This window comes from Talpa europaea, assembly GCF_964194135.1.
Source record: "Talpa europaea genome assembly, chromosome: 6".
In the NCBI taxonomy this organism is placed as follows: Eukaryota; Metazoa; Chordata; class Mammalia; order Eulipotyphla; family Talpidae; genus Talpa; species Talpa europaea.
In genome coordinates, this window is record NC_140072.1 from 29044108 (window position 1) to 29064506 (window position 20399).

General features: G+C 36.5%; 1 protein-coding gene across 2 annotated transcripts in view; it reads right to left on the reverse strand.

Annotated features, from left to right (window-relative positions):
- Nucleotides 1-20399, reverse strand: part of FBXO11 (F-box protein 11) — a gene marked incomplete at its 5' end in the record, with an annotated part of 89579 nt that overhangs the window by 27341 nt on the left and 41839 nt on the right. Inside the window, 3 exons of one of the 2 annotated variants that reach the window (XM_084235757.1) lie at nt 256-397; nt 822-903; nt 1040-1167. In XM_084235757.1, the coding sequence (XP_084091883.1) occupies nt 256-397; nt 822-903; nt 1040-1167 (352 nt within the window). Of the gene's footprint in view, nt 1-255; nt 401-821; nt 904-1039; nt 1168-20399 lie in introns of both variants that reach the window. The other variant, XM_084235756.1, reaches the window with a different exon arrangement.

Genomic DNA, 20399 nt, shown 5'->3' on the forward strand with positions numbered 1-20399 from the left:
CTGGAGATAGCTCGATAGTGCTGTCTTTAACTCCTGCATCACCACGGAGGCCCTATTGTTTTATAAATACTGCCTGATCTGACTACCTATATTTGTATGATGAGCAGACAACTTGAGATTTATAAGCATTCTAATTTTGTTCCAACTATTTAACTCAACTACCAACTCATACTTCAACAACTTCCTTACCATCTTTAGCATTTTTGAGCAGCATATAATAAATCTCAAAATAATAAGGAATAAATTTTCACTTACCACAAAATTGGATCATTAGCAAGCTCACTGAAGCGTTTACATACACAAGCTGCTCTACAAAGATCCTGTTCCAGCAAGTAAGAGAAGATTTTTAGAACTACTTCATCTGGCAGTTTCTCCTGAAGGTATTGCTCAGCAGGTGCTGCTATAAAGAGATTAACAAATAGAATGTAAACAATCTATTATGTTAGTAATGATTTTCTTAATATTTAAAGAGCATAATGTACACTTAACTAATGAATAGGTTTTTTTGGGGGATGACAATCATTTTATAAGCATTTTACTTTCACAGATAGCATTTACCTGCTTTTATTTTGACTTAGTGAGTACTGTTTCTTCTGTACTACTTCAGAAACTGATTAAAAAGTATTTCATGTAACAATTATATTCAAAGATGTCTGAGTTTCATGTTTATCATGTTTTTTTTTCTTTCTCATCTTTACTCTGTAATAATTACTTTCTTAATCATGAGTGGAACACTAAGCTATTAATTTTAATTTTTTAGTATCAAACATGATTTAAAAAATTATCTGACCCTATCCCTTTATTTTCCCACTGGAAATAACCTGATAGATCTTGTGATTTTCCAGAAACTCTTGCACGTTTTGCACGATGACCAAAATTTTCTGTAGTTGAAGTTGAGGCACCCTTCAAAAGCAAAATTAAAACTAATTAAGCAAATATTTTTACCATACTTGTTATTTATAAAAAATGACATTAACTTTTTTTGTTTTGGAACAACTTTTTCATTACAAAAAAAGAAAAATAATCACATTTAACTCACCTCCATACTGTTCTTTGTAGGACACGCTGTTCTTTTCGGCAAAAGAGTTTTTCTACGAAGTTGGTATGGACTATTTTGTGCACCAGGACCTGATTCTTCTGCAACCATATCTGCAGGTACATCATCATCTATTATAGACAAAAACAATATGAAAAATGAAACTCATTTAAAAAAATGCTCTGTGGATTTAATTTAAGCTTTTAAAAAATTTTATAAATTCTGGGGGGGTTGGGTAGGATAAGATACAACTTTTATATAATCAAGAAAGAAATATCAGTTAAATTCTAAAATGGACCATATATTTAAAAAAACTACTAGAAGAAAACTTCTGATACTAAAGTAGAGAAGTTCTTTCAAAGTATGACAAAAAATTTAGAAGGCATTTGTTGAAAATAAGGCAGTAAGATGATATTTACTTGATGAGAGAAGTGGGAAGTACTACTAGTACTAGATGAGCTCAAACAGGGTGAGGTCAGCACCTGGCAGGGAGTCAAAGTGAAAAAGCAGGGTGTCAAAGTGAAAAAGCAGGGTGAGGAAGTGTGTCCATGGAGAGGAACAGCCTGGTAGAGATCACCAGATACTAAGCAAGATGAAAAGGGTTTCCATGTATAAGATGGTCTGATATAGGGTATTGGAGCTCAAGAGACATAATAAGGAAGTTTGAATTCAGCAAAGGTTACCTGCAAGAATCAGAGTTAGATAAAAAAGAAAAAAAGCATTACAAAAGAAGAGGGGATGATGAAACTGGAAGACCAGTGTATACAACAGAGGGACTGATGACACAAATGAATAGGATAATGAATCCCAGGTTTCTATCAGAAGAGAGTTAAGACATAAAAAGTGAGAAAATTAGAACAAGCCTTATGGTGTTAGATTGGAACTGAAGGCATCAGTGTGATTTCATGATTATGCATGCATGTATGTATGTATGCATGCATGAAAATGTTTGGGGATGAGTGCAGATGTACATACATATATTCCCTAGCTGTGTCCACTGACAGAACCCTCCAGAGTGGCACTCTTATTTCTTTTTTCTTTTTTTATATTTGAAAGAGTAGGTTTATTAGGGAAAGGGACAGAAGAGTAAAAGACACTTGCATAGACACAAGCGGGCAGGAAGAGCTGCCCCAAAAGGGACAGGTTTGCTGAGAGAGGCCTGCATGATTGCAGGCAGGCAGCCTTGAGGAGAGCTGCCTCCGCTGAGGGGGGTCAGTGAAGAGAAGCCCCGGCATGGGACAGGTCATGGCAGGCAGGAAGGCTGCTGCCCTGTGGAGGGAGAGAGTTGGTGAAAAGAAGCACCTGCATAGTCACAGGTGGGCAGAAAGACTGCTGCCAGCAGTGGCACTCTAATAGCAATTAACATAACTGGCATTTATATCTTCCTTTTCTTATTTTTAAAGATTTATTTTTATTTATGCATATAAGAACTGGAGTTCAGGCCACAGGTGCAGGGAGTGAGAGGGTTGACCAGAGACAGAGTGGGGAGCAGAACAGGCAGATCTAATGAAATACACTGCCTAGGGATGCAGCGGGCAAGACAGGCGAGGTCATCTTGCTCCATGGCCGGGGATGGAACCCACACTGCAGTGGCCGGGGACAGCTTGATAGCAGTGAGACTTAACCCCTACGCCACCATGGAGGCCCAAATTTGGATCTTCTGAATAACATTTTCTATAAAAGAAATTAACAGTTCTTTGTAGAAATGACTCATTCTAGCTTGGAAACACAAGAGGAACCTGGAGCATTTGTGGCAAAACAAGTTCTCAAATAATGATTGAGAACATATAAAGGGGCACAGAAATCAGTGCGAACATGTCAAATGTGGCAGAAATCACAAGAAGTTGCGTTGGTGTACCGAGCTTTATAATGATAGTAAAGAGTTTATAACTTGCTGAAAGTCAGCACTTATAAATTCATACTACTATAAATGAATGTCTAAACCAATAATGGATAAACCAAATTGGTCAGAATGGAATGTTTACAGTACCCCCTTCCTCCCACAAAAATATGGAAGTAGAAAGGGAAAAAGTAACTCTATAATAGAGATGCCAATTATACACTGCCTTAATCAAGTGATGAAAAGTAAACATCATCATTAATAGGACAAACAGAAACTAAGTGTCACCTGGTATCATGCAATATCACAGTATCGTTTTTATATTTCTCACAAAGTTGCCTAAATCTTTAGATAACCTAAATCTAATTATGAGGAAACATCAGACAAACCCAATTTGTTCTAATGTGTTCTGAATAATCTTCAAAGTTGCCAGTCATGTAAATCAAGGCAAGTCTGAGGAATTATTTCTGATTGAAGGGCAGTGGGACAGGAACAGTGAAGAAATATGGAAACTAAATACAATGTATGGTTCTGAACTGGGTCCTTTTGCTAGAAGGATGCTAATAGGACAGTCAGAGAATCTTAAATGGGGTCTAAAAATTAGAAGATAGTAAAGTGTCAATGCTAACTTTATGATTTCAATAGCTGTAGTACGGTTATTCAGGAGAATATCCTTATTTGTAGAAAACACACACTAAAGTGTTAGGAGGACAAGGACAGGCTGACAATTTACCCTTGGAGGTAAAAGAAGACATTAAAAAAATGAATACTTTTAACTCTACCCTAACTGAGTAATAAATAAGTTTTAAATTTTGTTTGGAAAACGAACAACACAGTCAAAAAAAGCAACACAATTAGGAAAAAGTATTTGCAACACATCTCACAAAAGAATAATTCTACTATGTTTTATCTGAAGGCCTACAGTTTATGGAAAAGATCAATAATTTGCTCAGCACAAAAACAGATAATGTGGGATTAAAGAAATACAAATGAAATGCTAATAAAAACTTTATTTTTTATGTAGCAGATTATTAAAAGTCAAAAATTTGATTATGTATCAGTATTACCAAAGGGTAAACATGAGCACAAAACAGTTCTTAATTGCTCTACGAAAAGCAATTTGGCAATGACTATTATTACATTGTGACCATGTAGTAATATACTATTATATAGTGATTGCCACTTCTGGGAATTGATTCTGCAATTATATTTACTTATGTGGGCAAAGTAGTATGTACTATGATATTTCATTGCAGTACTATTTACCACCCTGCAGGGTAGCAATCAAAATGTTTATTAATAAAGGTTTATTAAATAAACTATGTATAGTAATACAGTATACTATTATGTGGTCATTAAAGGATATAAAGTAGTAGTTCTTTATATGGAATATGGAACTATCTCCAATATATACTAAGTATAAAATCCAAAATATACACAATGAGGTATTCAATGTGTGTGTTATAGGGCTACACATACATATGCTTATATACGCATATCTTAAAGTATAAGCTTCACGATGGCAGAGAGACAACTTGAAGAGGCTCCCAATGACTAAATATGGCATAATTTGAATATCAGTAAGAATAACTGGAATGATCTGAAAGAAGTATATTTAAATTCATGACTATAAATGATTTGTAAAAGTGGGGAAAAAAAAAAGGTCTCCGTGGTGGCTCAAGGGGTTAAGACACAACCTGTGAAGCTATCTGCAGTCACTACAGCCACTGCAACATGAGTTTGATCTCTGTCTGGCTCCCCTCAGCAGTGTATTTCAGTCATTCCTCCTCCCCACTCTGTCTTGGGGAATCCTCTCACCCCCCCCCCCCCAGCTCTGGCCTGTAACCCAGGTTTTTGAATGCATAAATAAATCTTAAAAAAAAAAAAAAAGAAAAAAGGTACTTTGAAAGATCTTAATGAAAGCCAACTCATTTTGAAAACTGGTAAATGGGAATAATAAAAGTTTTTCTTGTCTTATCAAGTGAACTACCAGGTAATCAAATATAAGCTGAGGGAGAACCCCTCTTCTCTATAAAATATTCCAGCAGCAATAAAAGAAGAAACAATAGAATTAGAAGTAACAAACAGTGGCAGTCTTTAGTGAGTTAATGGCTTTAACCATCAAGGGTCAATAGTTTTAGTATCACAAAAAGAAAAACCACACATTATCTCCTGATGAAAGAACACACCACCTCTTACCAAATTTTGTCAAATAACCTGGATATGATTAAACTCTGAAAGGTCAAACTATATATTGGTCCCGTCAACAAATATTTTGCATGAAAAAAAAAAAAAACAACGGGTGGGGGAGGGGGAAACAAGCAAAACTAAAGCCCACTGCTTAATAATGTATACTTTGATATCAACATTATATAGAAAAATATTATCATACAAATCCTTTTTCTGAGAAGGGAGTTAAAACTAAGGGCACATAAAAGACTTCCTCACCTGTTAATGTTACAATACCAATCTTAATAATAATACAGTAAGCTCGTATGTTTAATATGAGCTTCTCTAATGACTATATTTCATAATAATGTGGGTGGTTTTAAAAGGTGGGTGGTTATAAAGGTGCAGCATTTAAAATCACGTTTTTCCAATTGCAGATCTTGGGCAAATTAATATTTTAAGCCTAAGTTTTCTCATCCAGTAAAGAAAATTATATCTTATAATTCATCGGACTGCTGAAAGGATTTAAATAGAGCAACAAATGCAAAACAGCAATTTGCTTGGCTTGTATTAATGTTCAATATGTTTTAGTTATTATTTCATTAATTATTATCCTACTAACATCACTTTCAAATGAAACAGACTTGGAAAACCAAGTAAGTTTTTAATGTACTGTACTATAATCAGAAAATCTGCCAAGTGTAATATTCCTGGGTATCTGTGGCAGCATCCCCTTTGTAGTTTAATGGTTAATTTCTAAAAGCAATTCAGGTATGCTTGAGCAGAATTTAAATATGTCTAAAAGATAATGTTTATTAATTGCCTTGTTCAAATATTCTATGCCTTTATTTTTGTTTGAGATTGGTTGTGTTAGTGGTCTGGTTTATTTGTATTGGGAGGAAAGGCACTAAAATCTCCCACTATACCTATATTAAGTCCAATTTCTTTAGTCTGTAAATTTTTGTTTTATATATTTTGAGATAATGCTCTTTGCTGACTTATTTATTCAGCCCCCCAACCCCACTTTGTTCCTATCTCCCTTCCCCCTCTCTTGTAGCCTTAATTCTGCCGTTATCATTTCTAGACTGTTTTGGCTTAATTCTCTCAGTTGCTCTTTTCTCTATATGCCATGTAAGTGAAATCATGGAATCATGGCTTATTTCATTTAGCATAATCCCCTCTAATTCTATCCATGTTGTTACTAATGGCATGAGTTCATCTTTATAGTATTCTATTGTGCATATGTACCACGATCTTCTTAGTATACTCACCTGTCATTGGGTACTTAGGTTACTTTTGTAACGTGGCTATTGTAAATAGTGTTGCAATGAACATAGGAGTGCGTACTGCATTTCTGGGGCAAATGCCAAGGCGTGGAATTACTGGATCATATGCTATCAATAGATCTATTTTTAATATTTTGAGAAATTTCCATACTGTTTTCCATAGGGACTGGACCTGTTTCTGCATTCCCACCAACAGGGTTCCTTTTTCTCTACACTCCTGCCAACATCTGTTGTTTTTGGTTTTTTTGATATGGGTCATTCTCACTGGAGTGAGGGGGTATCTCATTGTGGTTTTGACTTGCATTTGCCTGATAAATGATTTTGAGCATATTTCATGAGCCTGTAGGCCATTTGTATGTCTTCTTTGGAGAAGTTTATTTAATTCCTCTGCCCATTTTTTGGGGATTGGATTCTCTGTTCACCTTTTTTATTGAATTGTATGAGTTCTTTGTAGATCTTGGTTATTAGCCCCTTGTTGTTCTCTGTTCCCCACTCTCCTCCTTTTGCAATCCCATTATTCTTATGTTGGCTTTCTTAATGTGTCAGTTCCTGCATGGCGTCTTCATCTCCTTTCCCTTCCCTTCCCTCTTCCCTTCCCCCAGCCCTGGCCTCCCCCCCCCTTTTTCTTTCTTTTTGTTGCTTCTTCCATGCACATTACTATCTTCAAGGTCACTGACTTGATCTACTCCCATAGCTTTCTGTAGAGTTCTTAATCTCAGTTATTGTGCTGTTCACCTATTTATTTTTATTTTTTATTTTTTTTAAGATTTTATTTATTTATTTATACAATCACTGGGTACAGTCAGAAGCGTGGGAGGGTGAGAGAATTCACCAGAGCCAGAGCGGGGAGCAGAGCAGGCAGAAGAGGTCTGCACGCAATGCGGGACCCTCCTCCGGTGGCTGGGGAGTAGCTGGGGATCGAACCGACACTGCAGAGGCTGCGGGCAGCCTCGCAACCCAGCGCTCAACTGCTGCCACCGGGGAGGCCCTTTCTTTTTTTATTTTTGCGTAGGAGATCTGGTATATGCAAGCTAGAGGTGCAGGGGTTGAGAGGATTCACCAGAGAAAGTGGGGAGCAGAACAGGTAGATTTACTGTAATACACTGCTAAGGGGAGCCAGCGGGCAAAACAGAAGTCTGCTGTGCCATATGTGGGTTAGATTCTTGGACGGAAATTGAAATCAGGCCGTAGAGGCAATAGCGCTAAGACTCAGTCCCTAGGCCACCTGGGAGGCCCCACCTCCTGTATTTCTGGTATTTTCTTATTTAACACATCAAATTCCATCTTCTGTTCATTGACTTTACTTCTGAGCTCACTGATCAGCTTTTCTGTATCCATTTGCATTTCTCTTATTTGCCTTTCTGAGTTTTCTTGTCTTTATACTTATTAATTCAATCCCAAACTCTATCTGAGAAAGACACACAATCTTCAATCTTTTTGTAATTGGATTCTGGAATATTGCTCTCAACTTGCAATGTATATTCTCTTGAGGGCTTGTATTTCTATGTGCTTCATATTTTGTTTGCCCATTCTGATATCTGAGGTCTTCTTATTTTATTACTATTTTTTAATATCTTCATCAGTAGCTTAAGGAGTTAAATTTTTACTTTTCCTGCACCTAGCACTATGGATTCATTTGATTTTATTTTGACTTTTGCTTTTTTTTGTGTGTATTAGGATCTATTTTCTAGTTACTGGTCAGAAGGATTGGGGAGATGTTTGGAAGGGTCCAGACATTACTACAGATCAATTAGGGTGGGGATGGTTACTGTTTGAGGTAACTCCTATATCCCTTCCCTCCTTTCCGGGGTCTCAGTATATCTAGCAAGGAAAGCACTCTTCCAGGAGTTGGGAAAAGGGTGTGCATATCCTAATGCTTCCTCTGCTATTATCTCTACCAGGTACTCAGCCTGTGAGGAGCACTCTAGCTCCTCCATAAGGCTTTCCCTGCCACTTCAAGGGTGTGTGCCTCCACACAACCTCTGCTACCTCCTCCCCATGTTCCTTGGCTGGGCCAACAGTCCTGCTACCATTTTCCTCTATTCCAGATCATAACCCTCAGGTTTCTCTCCACCCACTTCTGTTCAAAGTAGTGTGGAACCCTTCAATGTTAAACTTGTTGATGTCTGTAGTCAACTTGTTGACGTGTTGTCCAAAGGATAACCAATCCCACTGCTATCTACAGAATTATTTCTCAGACCTGTGTCCCTCTGGTTTACTGCACCAAGAGCTGCAGGCACTCGGACCCATGCCTTATCATTGGCTCCCAGGCTGGGGCTACAGGTTGTAAGTAGCAGAGTTCTACCACCTGGAGGCTGGACTTCTATAGCTGGTAGCTGAAAGTCAGGAGGAGCCTGGCTCTGTCTCACGAAGCTGGTGGCTGGCAACTAGGGGTTTGGAGATACCTGGTGCTAACTCAATAGCTGGCGGATAAAGGAAGGGCTCTTTTAGCTGGTGGCAGAGGCTACAGTGGCAAGCTCCCTTGGCTGGCAGCTGGGAACAGCCCAGCTTTTGTTGATGCAGCTACTAGCTGGATGTTGGGACCCATGTTGGTAATAGATGATGTATGTCTTGGGGGGGGAGGTGGAGAGGGGTTTTGAGGATATGGGTAGTCTGACTCTTGCTATTTGTGGCTGGGGACTGGGCTGCCTTGATTGGTAAATGGAGAGTGGGTTCCCACAACTGGTGACAAAATGCTAGAAGCAGTCTGGCTCCTGCTCCTGCAGCTGCTGGCTTGTGAGATGGCTGACAGCTGGGTATTGCTCCCAGTGCACACTACAGACCTATGACTTACCTTCAGGAGTTACTGGTTTTGTTTTGGAACGCAGAGTACAAGGAGGTGGCAAGCCTGCACCTTCACTCTGATGCCATTTGTCGAGAATGTTTTCTTGGTGAATTATTCTTTTCATCAATATGCAATGACTTGCTCTATCCTTAATAATGCTTTTTACTTTAAAAATTGTACCTGGTAACAGTTTCTTACCAACTTTTTGTTGTTTCTTATCAGCTTAGTATTTTTCTGCTTCATGTTTTCAATTTTTTATACTCTTGGGGTCTTTGCATCTTTGATTTAGTTCCTCTTAACCATTTATTACTATATTTTCTTTTCACTCAAAACAAGAACATCTGTCTAATCTATCTCCTCTAAAGTCAATTTTCACAGTATTTTTATTTTATTTTTTTAAGATTTATTTTTATTTATGCATACAAGACCTGGGGTGTAGGCCAGAGGTATGGGGAGTGAGAGGACTCACCAGAGACAGAGTGGGGAGCAGAACAGGCAGATCTACTGAAAGGATCTACAGATCCCCTTTGCTGAGGGGAGCAGCTGTGACAGAAGAGGTCTGTTGTACCATGTGGGTTAGTGCCCTGGCAGGAAATCGAACTCATGCTACAGTGGCTGCCGATAGCGTGACAGCGCTGACTTTAACTTAACCCTGTGCCACCAGCAAGGCCCGCCCAACTTTCACAGTATTTTTAATTTCTGAAAGTTGACCTGATTTTTCCTTTTCTCATCTTATTGTTTCTTTTTCATACAAGCCTATTCATCATTAAAAAAAAAATCCTTTTTATCACTTCACACACTTATTTTATATTCTTGTATACTATTTTATTATTGGGTAACTGTTCTAATTTATGCACAATAAGGGAAATTGTTTCAGGTTCTAAGCTGCATGTCTAGGTCTTGGTAATTGCTCTATTAGGAAAAAGCCCAATGCTACATCTCCTATACCAGTATGTATGCTGAAATTGTACCCCATACCCTTTAGGGCATATATCCAAGGACCAAAAGGTACCCCTACTATTATATATATAGCAGCACCAACTACATTTAATTGCTTAATTTTATGTCTTCATTTCTGAGAACTTCCTTTTCTTCTTTCCTTCCTTATAGTTCAGCTATATATTTACTGTTTTGTTCTTGCTTTGTTACATTTCTGTGTGTAGTGCCTATGCATATGGGGGTCTTATGTCTAACCACCTTGGATTTATCATGCTGCTTAGTCAGTCAGTTAGTTTCAACGCCATTCAAAAGTATAATCTCATACATTTTTAAACCTATACAACCCTCTCATCCTATTTCCACTTCTTTTTAATATTTATAGATATGGATATTCACTCACTCAACCCTGCAATCCTTTCCTTCTTGACATTAACAGCAAATAATAAGACTGAAAAGAAACTCAGATGTAAGAGGAGAAAGAGCAGTGTTGTTTTTGTCTTTTTGTTATTGTTGTTAATTCAGCCACACACTAACAAACATCACAGCAAATAAACAGATGAAGCTACATGAATGAATCAGGTAATGCTATAGTAATTTCAATTTTCCATTTGCAAACATCATTGTCTTCTACTCAAGTATCAAAGCTTAGTTCTAAAAGAATAGTACCAATTATCTGTGCTGAGGTAAAGAATCAGTGCTAAATTTTTATATAGTTATAATAATTAACACTGAGTGTTCTAAGAATCTGATACAGTGCCAGAAGGTATTTACAAATTGGTTGCTCTGAAAAGATTACTTGGCCACTATTGTTAATAAGCAGCAAAAGAAAAAGCTAAAAGAGAAAAAAAAAAAAAAAACCTAAGTCATCAGTGTTCTCTTCATTTTTTGAACTCCTGTAGTACTGTGCATGTATCATATAGTCTTTACAACATCATATTTACCTCGTTGGTTATTTTTTTTTGTATATGCCACATTTTCCTAAAAAAATTATAAGCTCCCAGGCCAAGTTTCCTCTTTTATAAGTTCTTCCTTAGCGTTTAGTTTGGTGCCCCATAAGTACTCAGTAAGTGTTAATTCTTATTTTACTCAATTTAAGATTTTCCCAGAAGTCATTACTAGAGGTGGGTTAGTAGGAATTTAAATCCTAATACACAGAAAATAAAAACCTAGACAAAAACTGCTTCACTTCTTCTTACTTCCAACTCCATAAACTCATTTACACAAACATCCATTATTTATTGTTTCCTCCTGAAATTATGAAGTAGGCCCCAAGAAAGATCTAGCAAATAATGAAGCAAGGAAAAAAAAAAAGAAGAAACAATGAATAAAGTGAATGATCCATGACAGCTGCCAAACTTGTTTCAATTTAAGAACCAAGAAGTCATGAAGGGTTATAGTTTTTGTACCAACAACAAAGCCTAAAATAGACTGGATTTATACTTTTATTACAACTAATATTAGAATTTATTATTTAAATGTTAGCTGTAATCTAAGACTAATAAAAATAACTCTCAATGCCAAAACTATTTAATTTCCACCATAAATTATAAAAAACTTATTTTTCAGTTAGATAAAATATTCGAGATGTCCAATAGAAAAAGACTGTGATCCATATAACTTTAAATTTTCTAATAGCTATATTAAAAAGTAAATTAGTGAAATTAATTTTAATAGTTTAGTCTATTGTATCTAAAATTTATCATGTAATCAATGTAAAAAGACTAAGAAAATATCCCACATTACCTTTTTCATACTTAATCTTTGCTAAATGGACACATGTGGCTAGTCGCTATTCTACCTGAATGATAACATATACACATACATATTTTTATTAAATTCTTATCATTTCTCTTTAAGATAAAAAGGCTAGTATCATGCAGTTTAAAGGGATACATACATAAAATTTTATTTAATAATCTTTACATTTTTAATTACAAATCCTATATAAATATACTAATATATTCACAAGTGGGAACCACAGGCATAAATGAAAGATTCTGAAGAGTAAGTATTCTTCTTTAACTAAAAAATGATCTTTGAAATCTTTAATATTAAATAGCATTGAAAGTTTAGGTTTCATTTCAACAAGAGACCTAAGTTTACATTTTGAGGCCAACAGAATATCTTAATGTTTATATACCCATATATCTATCTAAAGATTTACAAAAAATTATACTATGGATTGGCTGGGTTTAAAGACTTCACACTGTTGGTTATAGACTAATACAAAATTAGAGTACTTTATGGAATTTATTTTACAGAATTTTCTCCCCCCACAAATATTATACCTATTCCATTACTTACCCATAGCCACAGGTCAGATTGGAAACTTAGGCAAATCTTTGCTAGTAACTATGTGTTTAGAAACAACTCCCAGTCTCACAGTGTAAAGAACCACACTTGACAACTGTTTCTAACACCGTTGGGAACTACCACAGCTTTTTTCCAGCTACTAAAAAAATCCACAGATAAACTGAAGCCAAGACAAAATTTAAATACGTTTTAATAAATTGAAGTGTCTTATTTAAAACAAACATTTCACTCAAAACTTTTACTTAAATATTTTAAGGTAGAAAGTCCAGAGGTAAAGTTTATATACATACACACACACACACACAGACACACACCCTACTTTTTAAAAGCGTAACTTGTTCCAGTTATATATTATATAAAGTTACAAACATACAAATTTAACTATTTGGGATATTCATATATTTCTATTAATGTAGTCCATCCTCTCACACACCCCGCCCTGCTGAATTTTCACAACATGAATGACAGAGATTATCTAAGACTGATCAAAAAAATGTATTTACTATGACCACTGAATAACAATTTTCAGAAGCCTTATCTCTGATATTATAAAGAACTACTGAAAATTCAAATGAGGATTCATTTCAGCAGAAGAAATTTAGACCAATTCATTCTAAACTGCCTGGCATAAAGTGTGCTGAACAAATATTTGCTGAGTGAAGAATAAATGAATGATATACCTTGCACTGTGAGGTACTGGTAAAGCAGAGCAACCAATAATGTACTTGCCCTTCAAGAGATTAGGAGTGACATAGAAAATCAAAGGCAATAATTAATAATATAGTATGTCAAATGCAGTATAGGATTAAGCAAAAGGTAGTATCGGAACACATAAGAATTCCTAATCCAATCTTAAATGATCTTTGGGCATGATACTGGCATATTAGTGAAAATTTCTTGAAGAAATTCCAAGATGCAATGAATGACAACTGGTAACAAAGCAGAAGGAATTGTGTATGTAAAGATGTAAAGGTGCTCATCTCCCCCATTAAAGAACTAAAAGTTGATCCATAGGGCTTTATCATGTAATAGAGGCTAGATTATACAGGGTACTATTAAACACTTTGAAGAATATAGACTATGTCTTGAAGGCCAATGACAACCACTTGATTTTAAATAGTTACATGTTTTCATTTGTATTTTAGGATGACACTGGTGGCAGGAGACCAGTTAGGGGGCTCTACTACAACTGAGAATGAACAAGGCTATACCTATGGTAATGAAAAGTAGAAGAACTGAATGTATTTCAGATATATTCACAAGGTAAAATTCATAAGACTTGGTGACTGAATGGATATGGGTGGGGATGGAAAACAAGACTGGAATCAGAAATAATACTGATTTGACAATTCGATGCATAGGTGGTGCCGTGTACTAAGGCAGGGAGCTCTGAAGATGAGTTAAGAATGGAGGGAGAGGGGTAATGAGTTCAAGTTTGGACATTGAGATCTGAGGTACCTGTGAGACATTCGAGCAGAGATTTCCCACAAAAATAAATAAATATATGGATCTCAAGCACTGATGAGTGATTTGGAGAAATGAATTACTGAGAACATACTATAATAGTAGTGAGAGTCAGAAAATATGGATTAGCTTTTACTGTTTACATATTGTAAAACATTTATGCTTCATGGTAGATGTGTCATCCAACACTTTAGAAATAATCATATAATGTAAATTTGATTATTATGTATTGATGTCAAAATTATCAATATTGCATATTAAAAAAGTGTGGCACCCAGAATTGACAAAAATTCACAACTCTAGTTTGATGAAAAATAAAAGAAAATCTCCACCTGACAACTAATTCAAATAATACCTTTAGAAATAGTTTAGCTTTACTTCATTCTTTCATGTTATATAGCACATTCTGTGCCCTAAAATATTTTCTCCCGCTGCTTTCAGGGAAAAGAGGAATACAGAACAGTCTCACCCCAAAATGGAACATTTTAAAATTCTTCTATTCTCAATTTTTACCTCCAGTTTTGTATTTTCAACATTTCCTAAAGTGACAGAATTCATAATTACTTTTATTTTATCAAACAAGAAAGTAACTTTCATAATTTTAAAATATTTTAAAGGTCAATTGGCCAACAATCTAATTCAAAAGTAGCATTATATCCAAGTAGAAACTAATATAACACAAGTACCAAGTACATCACTAATTCAAGATAACAGTCATGAGTCCAGGTGAGAAAATTAAAACATACCTATTTCTAGGCTAACCTAAGAGTCATATAAGGTATCAATTAGATGCTACGAATTTTCATATACTTGCTAGTCATGAAAATAGAGATCTGCTATTGAGGGTCTCAACCTAGTAAAAGCTTGACACATAAACAAGTAATAGTAGCACACAACAAATGCCATACTAACTGAAGGAACACGCAAGAGTATAGGAAAATTTAAAATAGGACATACAAATCACCACATGCAACACAGATTAGAATTAAACAATTTAGCCTGTTTTGAATTTTATTTCACATGAAATTTAGAAAACTTTTGAAATGCCTTTTACTAGTTTAATTTTATGGGGAAGGAAAAAAGTCAATACTAGGACAACAAAAAGAAGATCAAAATGAGAATAAGGCTATTACATTTTTATAAACATAAAATGTTTAACCTTTGTTGTGAATTCACACAAGAAACTACTACTTGATTGAAAGAGAGAAAATGGAGGAGAGGGTAGGAGGGAGCAATGAGCATCATCAGTAATCTCTTTCACAGTTCCATAGTTACACCATAATTTCTGGGATTGCATGATTTTTAGTAATGTTATTACAGATTGAGTTCACCTGACAGGAAAGATGAGCCTGTTTTTATGGACTGGGCAGCCGAGGTCCCTTAAAAGTCATTGAAATGTTGATGGTTAGAAAGCTAGTATATGGTTAGCAAAATAATTTTTAGGCAACGAACTCTAAGTACAATGTTCTTATTTACTTATTTTTCACTAGAAGTAATTTGGATATTTTAAAATAATTTATATATAATCAATATAAATGATGATGATGACAGTAATAACAGTGCTAGTGCTTTTACTACTAATAGCTACTTACTACTACCACTACTAGTGTACCTAACACTAAAAATGTGCAAGTACTAAGTATTCTAGTATTTGATTACTTGTATGAACTCTATGAGGAACATTATTATTCCTAATTTAGAGGTGAGGAAATTAGACACAGAGTTAAGCATCTAGTCCAAAGTCAGAGTATTAAGTAGAAGAGGCAGAACTATAACTCAGTACTCTTAAGTACTGTACGATCTATTGATAAGTACAAATTAGTCATGCTAAATACTATTGGCTACACTTATTACTAGAGTATAATAGCAGAAAAAATACCATGAAATGGAATATACACCTTTGGAAGTATATAATATTTACCTTTAAGAAAATCATACTTTTTTATGTCATATTTAATTCAAAGTATTACTTCATACAAAAACACAACACATATATCACACTATTTTCGAAATAGGTATCTCCTTACTTCTTTTCAGACTGTAAATACTGATAATATTAGCAGACCGTATATAGCACAATGACTAAGGATACAGGCTCTGAAGACTGTGTCTGGTTCTTGGTTAGAATCTTGGCTTAGTAACTGTCCAAACTTGGACAAATTCTTTAATCTGTGTGATTTTTTACTTCATCTATGAAATGGAGATAATAATGGTGCCTACCTCTAAAATCATGAAGATTAATACTTAATATAGTACCTGGCAGAGAAAACACTTTAATGTTAGCTGTTATCATAACTGAAATGGGATACTGAAAGTTAACAAGTTTCTCTCAAAATATATTTCAAGGGCCTCCCTGGTGGCGCAGCGGTTGAGCGCTGGGTTGCGAAGCTGCCCGCAGCCTCTGCAGCACCGGTTTGATCCCTGGCCGCTGGCCAAGGGTCCCACATGGCGCGCAGACTTCTCCTGCTGCCCACTGCTCCCCTCAGCAGTGTACTTCATCAGTCTGCCTGCTCTGCTTTCCCCTCTGACTTTGGTGAATTCTCTCACCCTCCCACGCTTCTGACTGTACCCAGAGCTTGTATAAATAAATAAAATAAATCTTAAAAAAATATATATATATTTCAAATTCCAACTAAGGGTTTTTAAAATATCCAATTCAGGGCCTTCCTAGTGGCGCAGGCGGTTGAGCACAGCACTGTGAAGCTGTCTGCAGCGTCGGCAGTGCAGGTTCAATCCCTGCTGGCCACAGAGCAACCCACATGGTGTGGCAGACCTCTCTTGTCTCACCTGCTGCTCCCCTCAGCAGTGTATTTCAGTCTGCCTGTTCTATTCCCCACTCTGTTTCTGGTGAATCCTCTTACCACCTTCCCACACATATGCCCTGTACCCAGGTTCTTGTATAAATAAATGAATCTTTAAAAAAGAAAACCAATTCAATTAAAAAATTCTGAGGTAGGGGCCTCCCTGGTGGCTCAGGGGTTAAAGTCTCAGTGCTATCAAGCTATCCCCAGCCAGGGAGCTAACCCAAATGCTTACATGTCTCACCCACTGCTCCCATCAACAGTGTGTTTCAGCAGATCTGCCTGCTCTGCTCCCCATTCTGTCTTCCGCGAGTACTTTCGCCCCCTTCACCTCTGACCTACACCCCAGTTTTTATATGCATAAATAAATAAAAATAAATCTTAAAAAAAATTTGAAGTAGACATTTCTATCTTATTATTATTGTAAAATACTATTCAGGATAGGTCTTTAGGATAGTTCTTGAATAGCAGAAAATACAGGGTAAAATCCACCAACGCCAAGGGTTGACCACAGACAAAAACGGTAACTATCCCCTTTAAAGTCATTTTGGGAGGTTATAAAATTATTCCAACTATCCAGTCACAATTTTAAGTATATGTGTCACAATTCCCCCCCTTTTTATAAATATACATTCATTTCATATATATGAATTTAAAAAAACTAAAGGAAAAAACAGCTACTCAAAATCCTATCAATCAGTTTATTACCATAAAATTTTTAAATTGTTTTGTATTACCATAAACGTTTTAGAATATTCTTCTAGTTATTTTTTCTGTACAAATTATAAAGTGCACTGTTCTGTATCTTGCATTTTCATTTCCACTATGAATGTAAAAGAAATATGAAATTTGTTTTCAATGGCTACAGAATATAAATTACATGATTTAATCAATCCCTTGTTATTAGATTTATTTTATTTTTTTATTTTATTTATTTATTTGTTTGTTTTGTTTTGTTTTATACATGCACTGGGTACAGTCAGAAGTGCGGGAGGGTGAGAGAATTCACCAGAGCCAGAGTGGGGAGCAGAACAGGCAGAAGGACCGAAGTACACTGCTGAGGGGAGCAGCGGGTGGCAGGAGAGGTCTGCGCGCCATGTGGGATCCTCCTCCGGTGGCCGGGGAGCAGCCGTGGATAGAACCAGCGCTGCAGAGGCCACGGGCAGCTTCGCAACCCAGCGCTCAACCACTGCGCCACTGGGGAGGCCCATTAGATTTATTTTATTTATTTATTTATTTATTTTTTAAGATTTATTTTATTTATTTATTATACAAGCACTGGGTACAGTCAGAAGTGTAGGAGGGTGAGAGAATTCACCAGAGCGGGGAGCAGAGCAGGCAGAAGGACCGAAGTACACTGCTGAGGGGAGCAGCGGGCGGCAGGAGAGGTCTGCGCGCCATGTGGGACCCTCCTCCGGTGGCCGGGGAGCAGCCGGGGATCGAACCGGCGCTGCAGTGGCTGCGGGCAGCTTCACAACCCGGCGCTCAACCGCTGCGCCACCAGGGAGGCCCCCCCAATAGATTTATTTTAAATAGCCTTTTCTTATTGATAGACATTTATTAAAGTCCTTATTAAGAAGCAGGCAAGGCATTAACAAATGTATCAGTTAGTACTTATTATAAACACCCTATGAGGCTGATACCATTATTCCCACTTTACAAAGATGGAAACTGAGGTTTTAAGAGATTTAACTTTTTAGAAGTCAAGAAGCTAGTAAGTGGCAGGGCCAAGATTTGATCCAGGAACCCAGTCTAACTTCAGGTCCCTATTTTATCAATGTCCTAAGCATTTTGAGTATTGTTTTATATATATTATCTCTGTACTCCTATAAAGAATACCTACAATTATTAATCCAACCTGTGTATTCTGTTCCCAGAATGTGGAAAGAACACACAATATGTGATATTTTGTGTGTGTGTATTTGTATCTGTGTCTATATCCCTATGCTTTTTATTCACTGTAGTCTTCTTGCTTTTAACACCAGTTTTCTCACTACTTACGTAAGGTTATATACAGTTCCATGTTCACTCAAGTTTCATATTCTCTATAAAGTCTTTCCCAACATTCCCATCTCAGACTGCTTTCTAATTGCAACTTATAAAAAGTCAAATCAAGTGTCAAATCAATTCTACCAAGTTGTACAGTTTGGACAAACCAATTAACCTCTGTATACCTCAAATCTTTGTTTGCAAAATCAGCGGAGTGGGCTAGACCAACAACCCTCAAACTGTAAAATGCATCAGAACTATAGGAGGTCTTTTTAAAGCATATTACTGAGCTGTGAAGGAAACCAGTGTTTCAAAACTGGAAAGGGGGAGTGGGTGGGGGACTGACATTTACAATGCTTTAACAAATTCCCTGGAATGCTGTTGCTGCTGGACCAGGAATAACATTTTGATAACCACTAGGCCAAACAAAGTCCTCAAACACCAAGATAAAGAGTCTGGTCTTTATTTTGTTAAAAAACAAACAAACAAACAAAAAAACAACAAGAAATTTCAACTTTTGTTACAACATTTATCATACCTTTTGTTAAAAAATGACTTAAGTGGGGCCTCCCCTGTGGCGCAGCGGTTGAGCGCTGGGTTGCGAAGCTGCCCGCAACCTCTACAGCGCCGGTTCAATCCCTGGCCGCTGGGCGAGGGTCCCACATGGCACGCAGACCTCTCCTGCTGCCCGCTGCTCCCCTCAGCAGTGTACTTTGTCACTCTGCCTGTTCTACTCTCCGCTCTGGCTCTGATGAATTCTCTCACCCTCCCGTGCCTCTGACTGTACACAATGCTTGTGTAAGTAAATAAATAAATCTTTTAAAAAAACTTACTTAAGTGGCAATGTATACGTAAGAAATGAGGGAACAACAAAAACACACCTTTAACACTGGCAACAAACTACAAAGTCCTAGGTTAGGGTGGCAGTAGTAAGAATAGGGGGAGAAAAAAGTCCCCATACATACAGCTCAGTCACTTTTCTGTGATAATGTCATACACATATTACTATTGTCTATAAAAGACAACATGAAACCACTCTGCTATACAGAAATCACTACATCCTTGATAGGGATCTAATGTTCAAGTTTCTCAATATATTTCAACTTCAAACTTTAAAAATAAAAGCCTGGGAGAAAATGGCAAGGTAAGTAAACTCATTTTATCTCCAGGACTCCTTCACATTTTATTAAGGAAATAAAAAGCTAGAAACCACTTTACAAACAAAAGGCTATAAGCCACCAAAAACAAACAAACAAAAACAAAACAAACAACAAAAAACAAAAACCCACAAAGAGGATAAAGCCATCAGTACACAAGCAATTTCAATGGATTTCTGGATAACACAAAACCAAACAAGAGTTGGCTAGCGAAGCAAAGTAGGGGAAGCTACTGTCCAGTAAAGCATTAGCAGAGACAACAGATGAGGGAGCTATCAAATTCCCTCAAAACCTCAGAGAAGTTCTGAACTTTTAAAATGTAAGTATAACAAAGGACAACAGTAATAATGTTGATCTGAAAACAATGGTATTCACTCTAGCTCAATAAAAGAAAGTCAAGGCTTCTCATCAAACCATTAAACAAGAGTAAAAGTAGAATAAAGCAATCTCCAGACATTCAGAGACTTAAAAGTTTATCTCATATATAACCTTTCTTAGAAAGCTACTTGAGGATATACTTCAGCAAACACAGAAAAACGATGGTTTGGAATCCAGTAATTAATTAAGTCATTTGGAAAAAAGGAAGAAATTCCAAGATAAAGTGTGGGGAACAGGCCCAA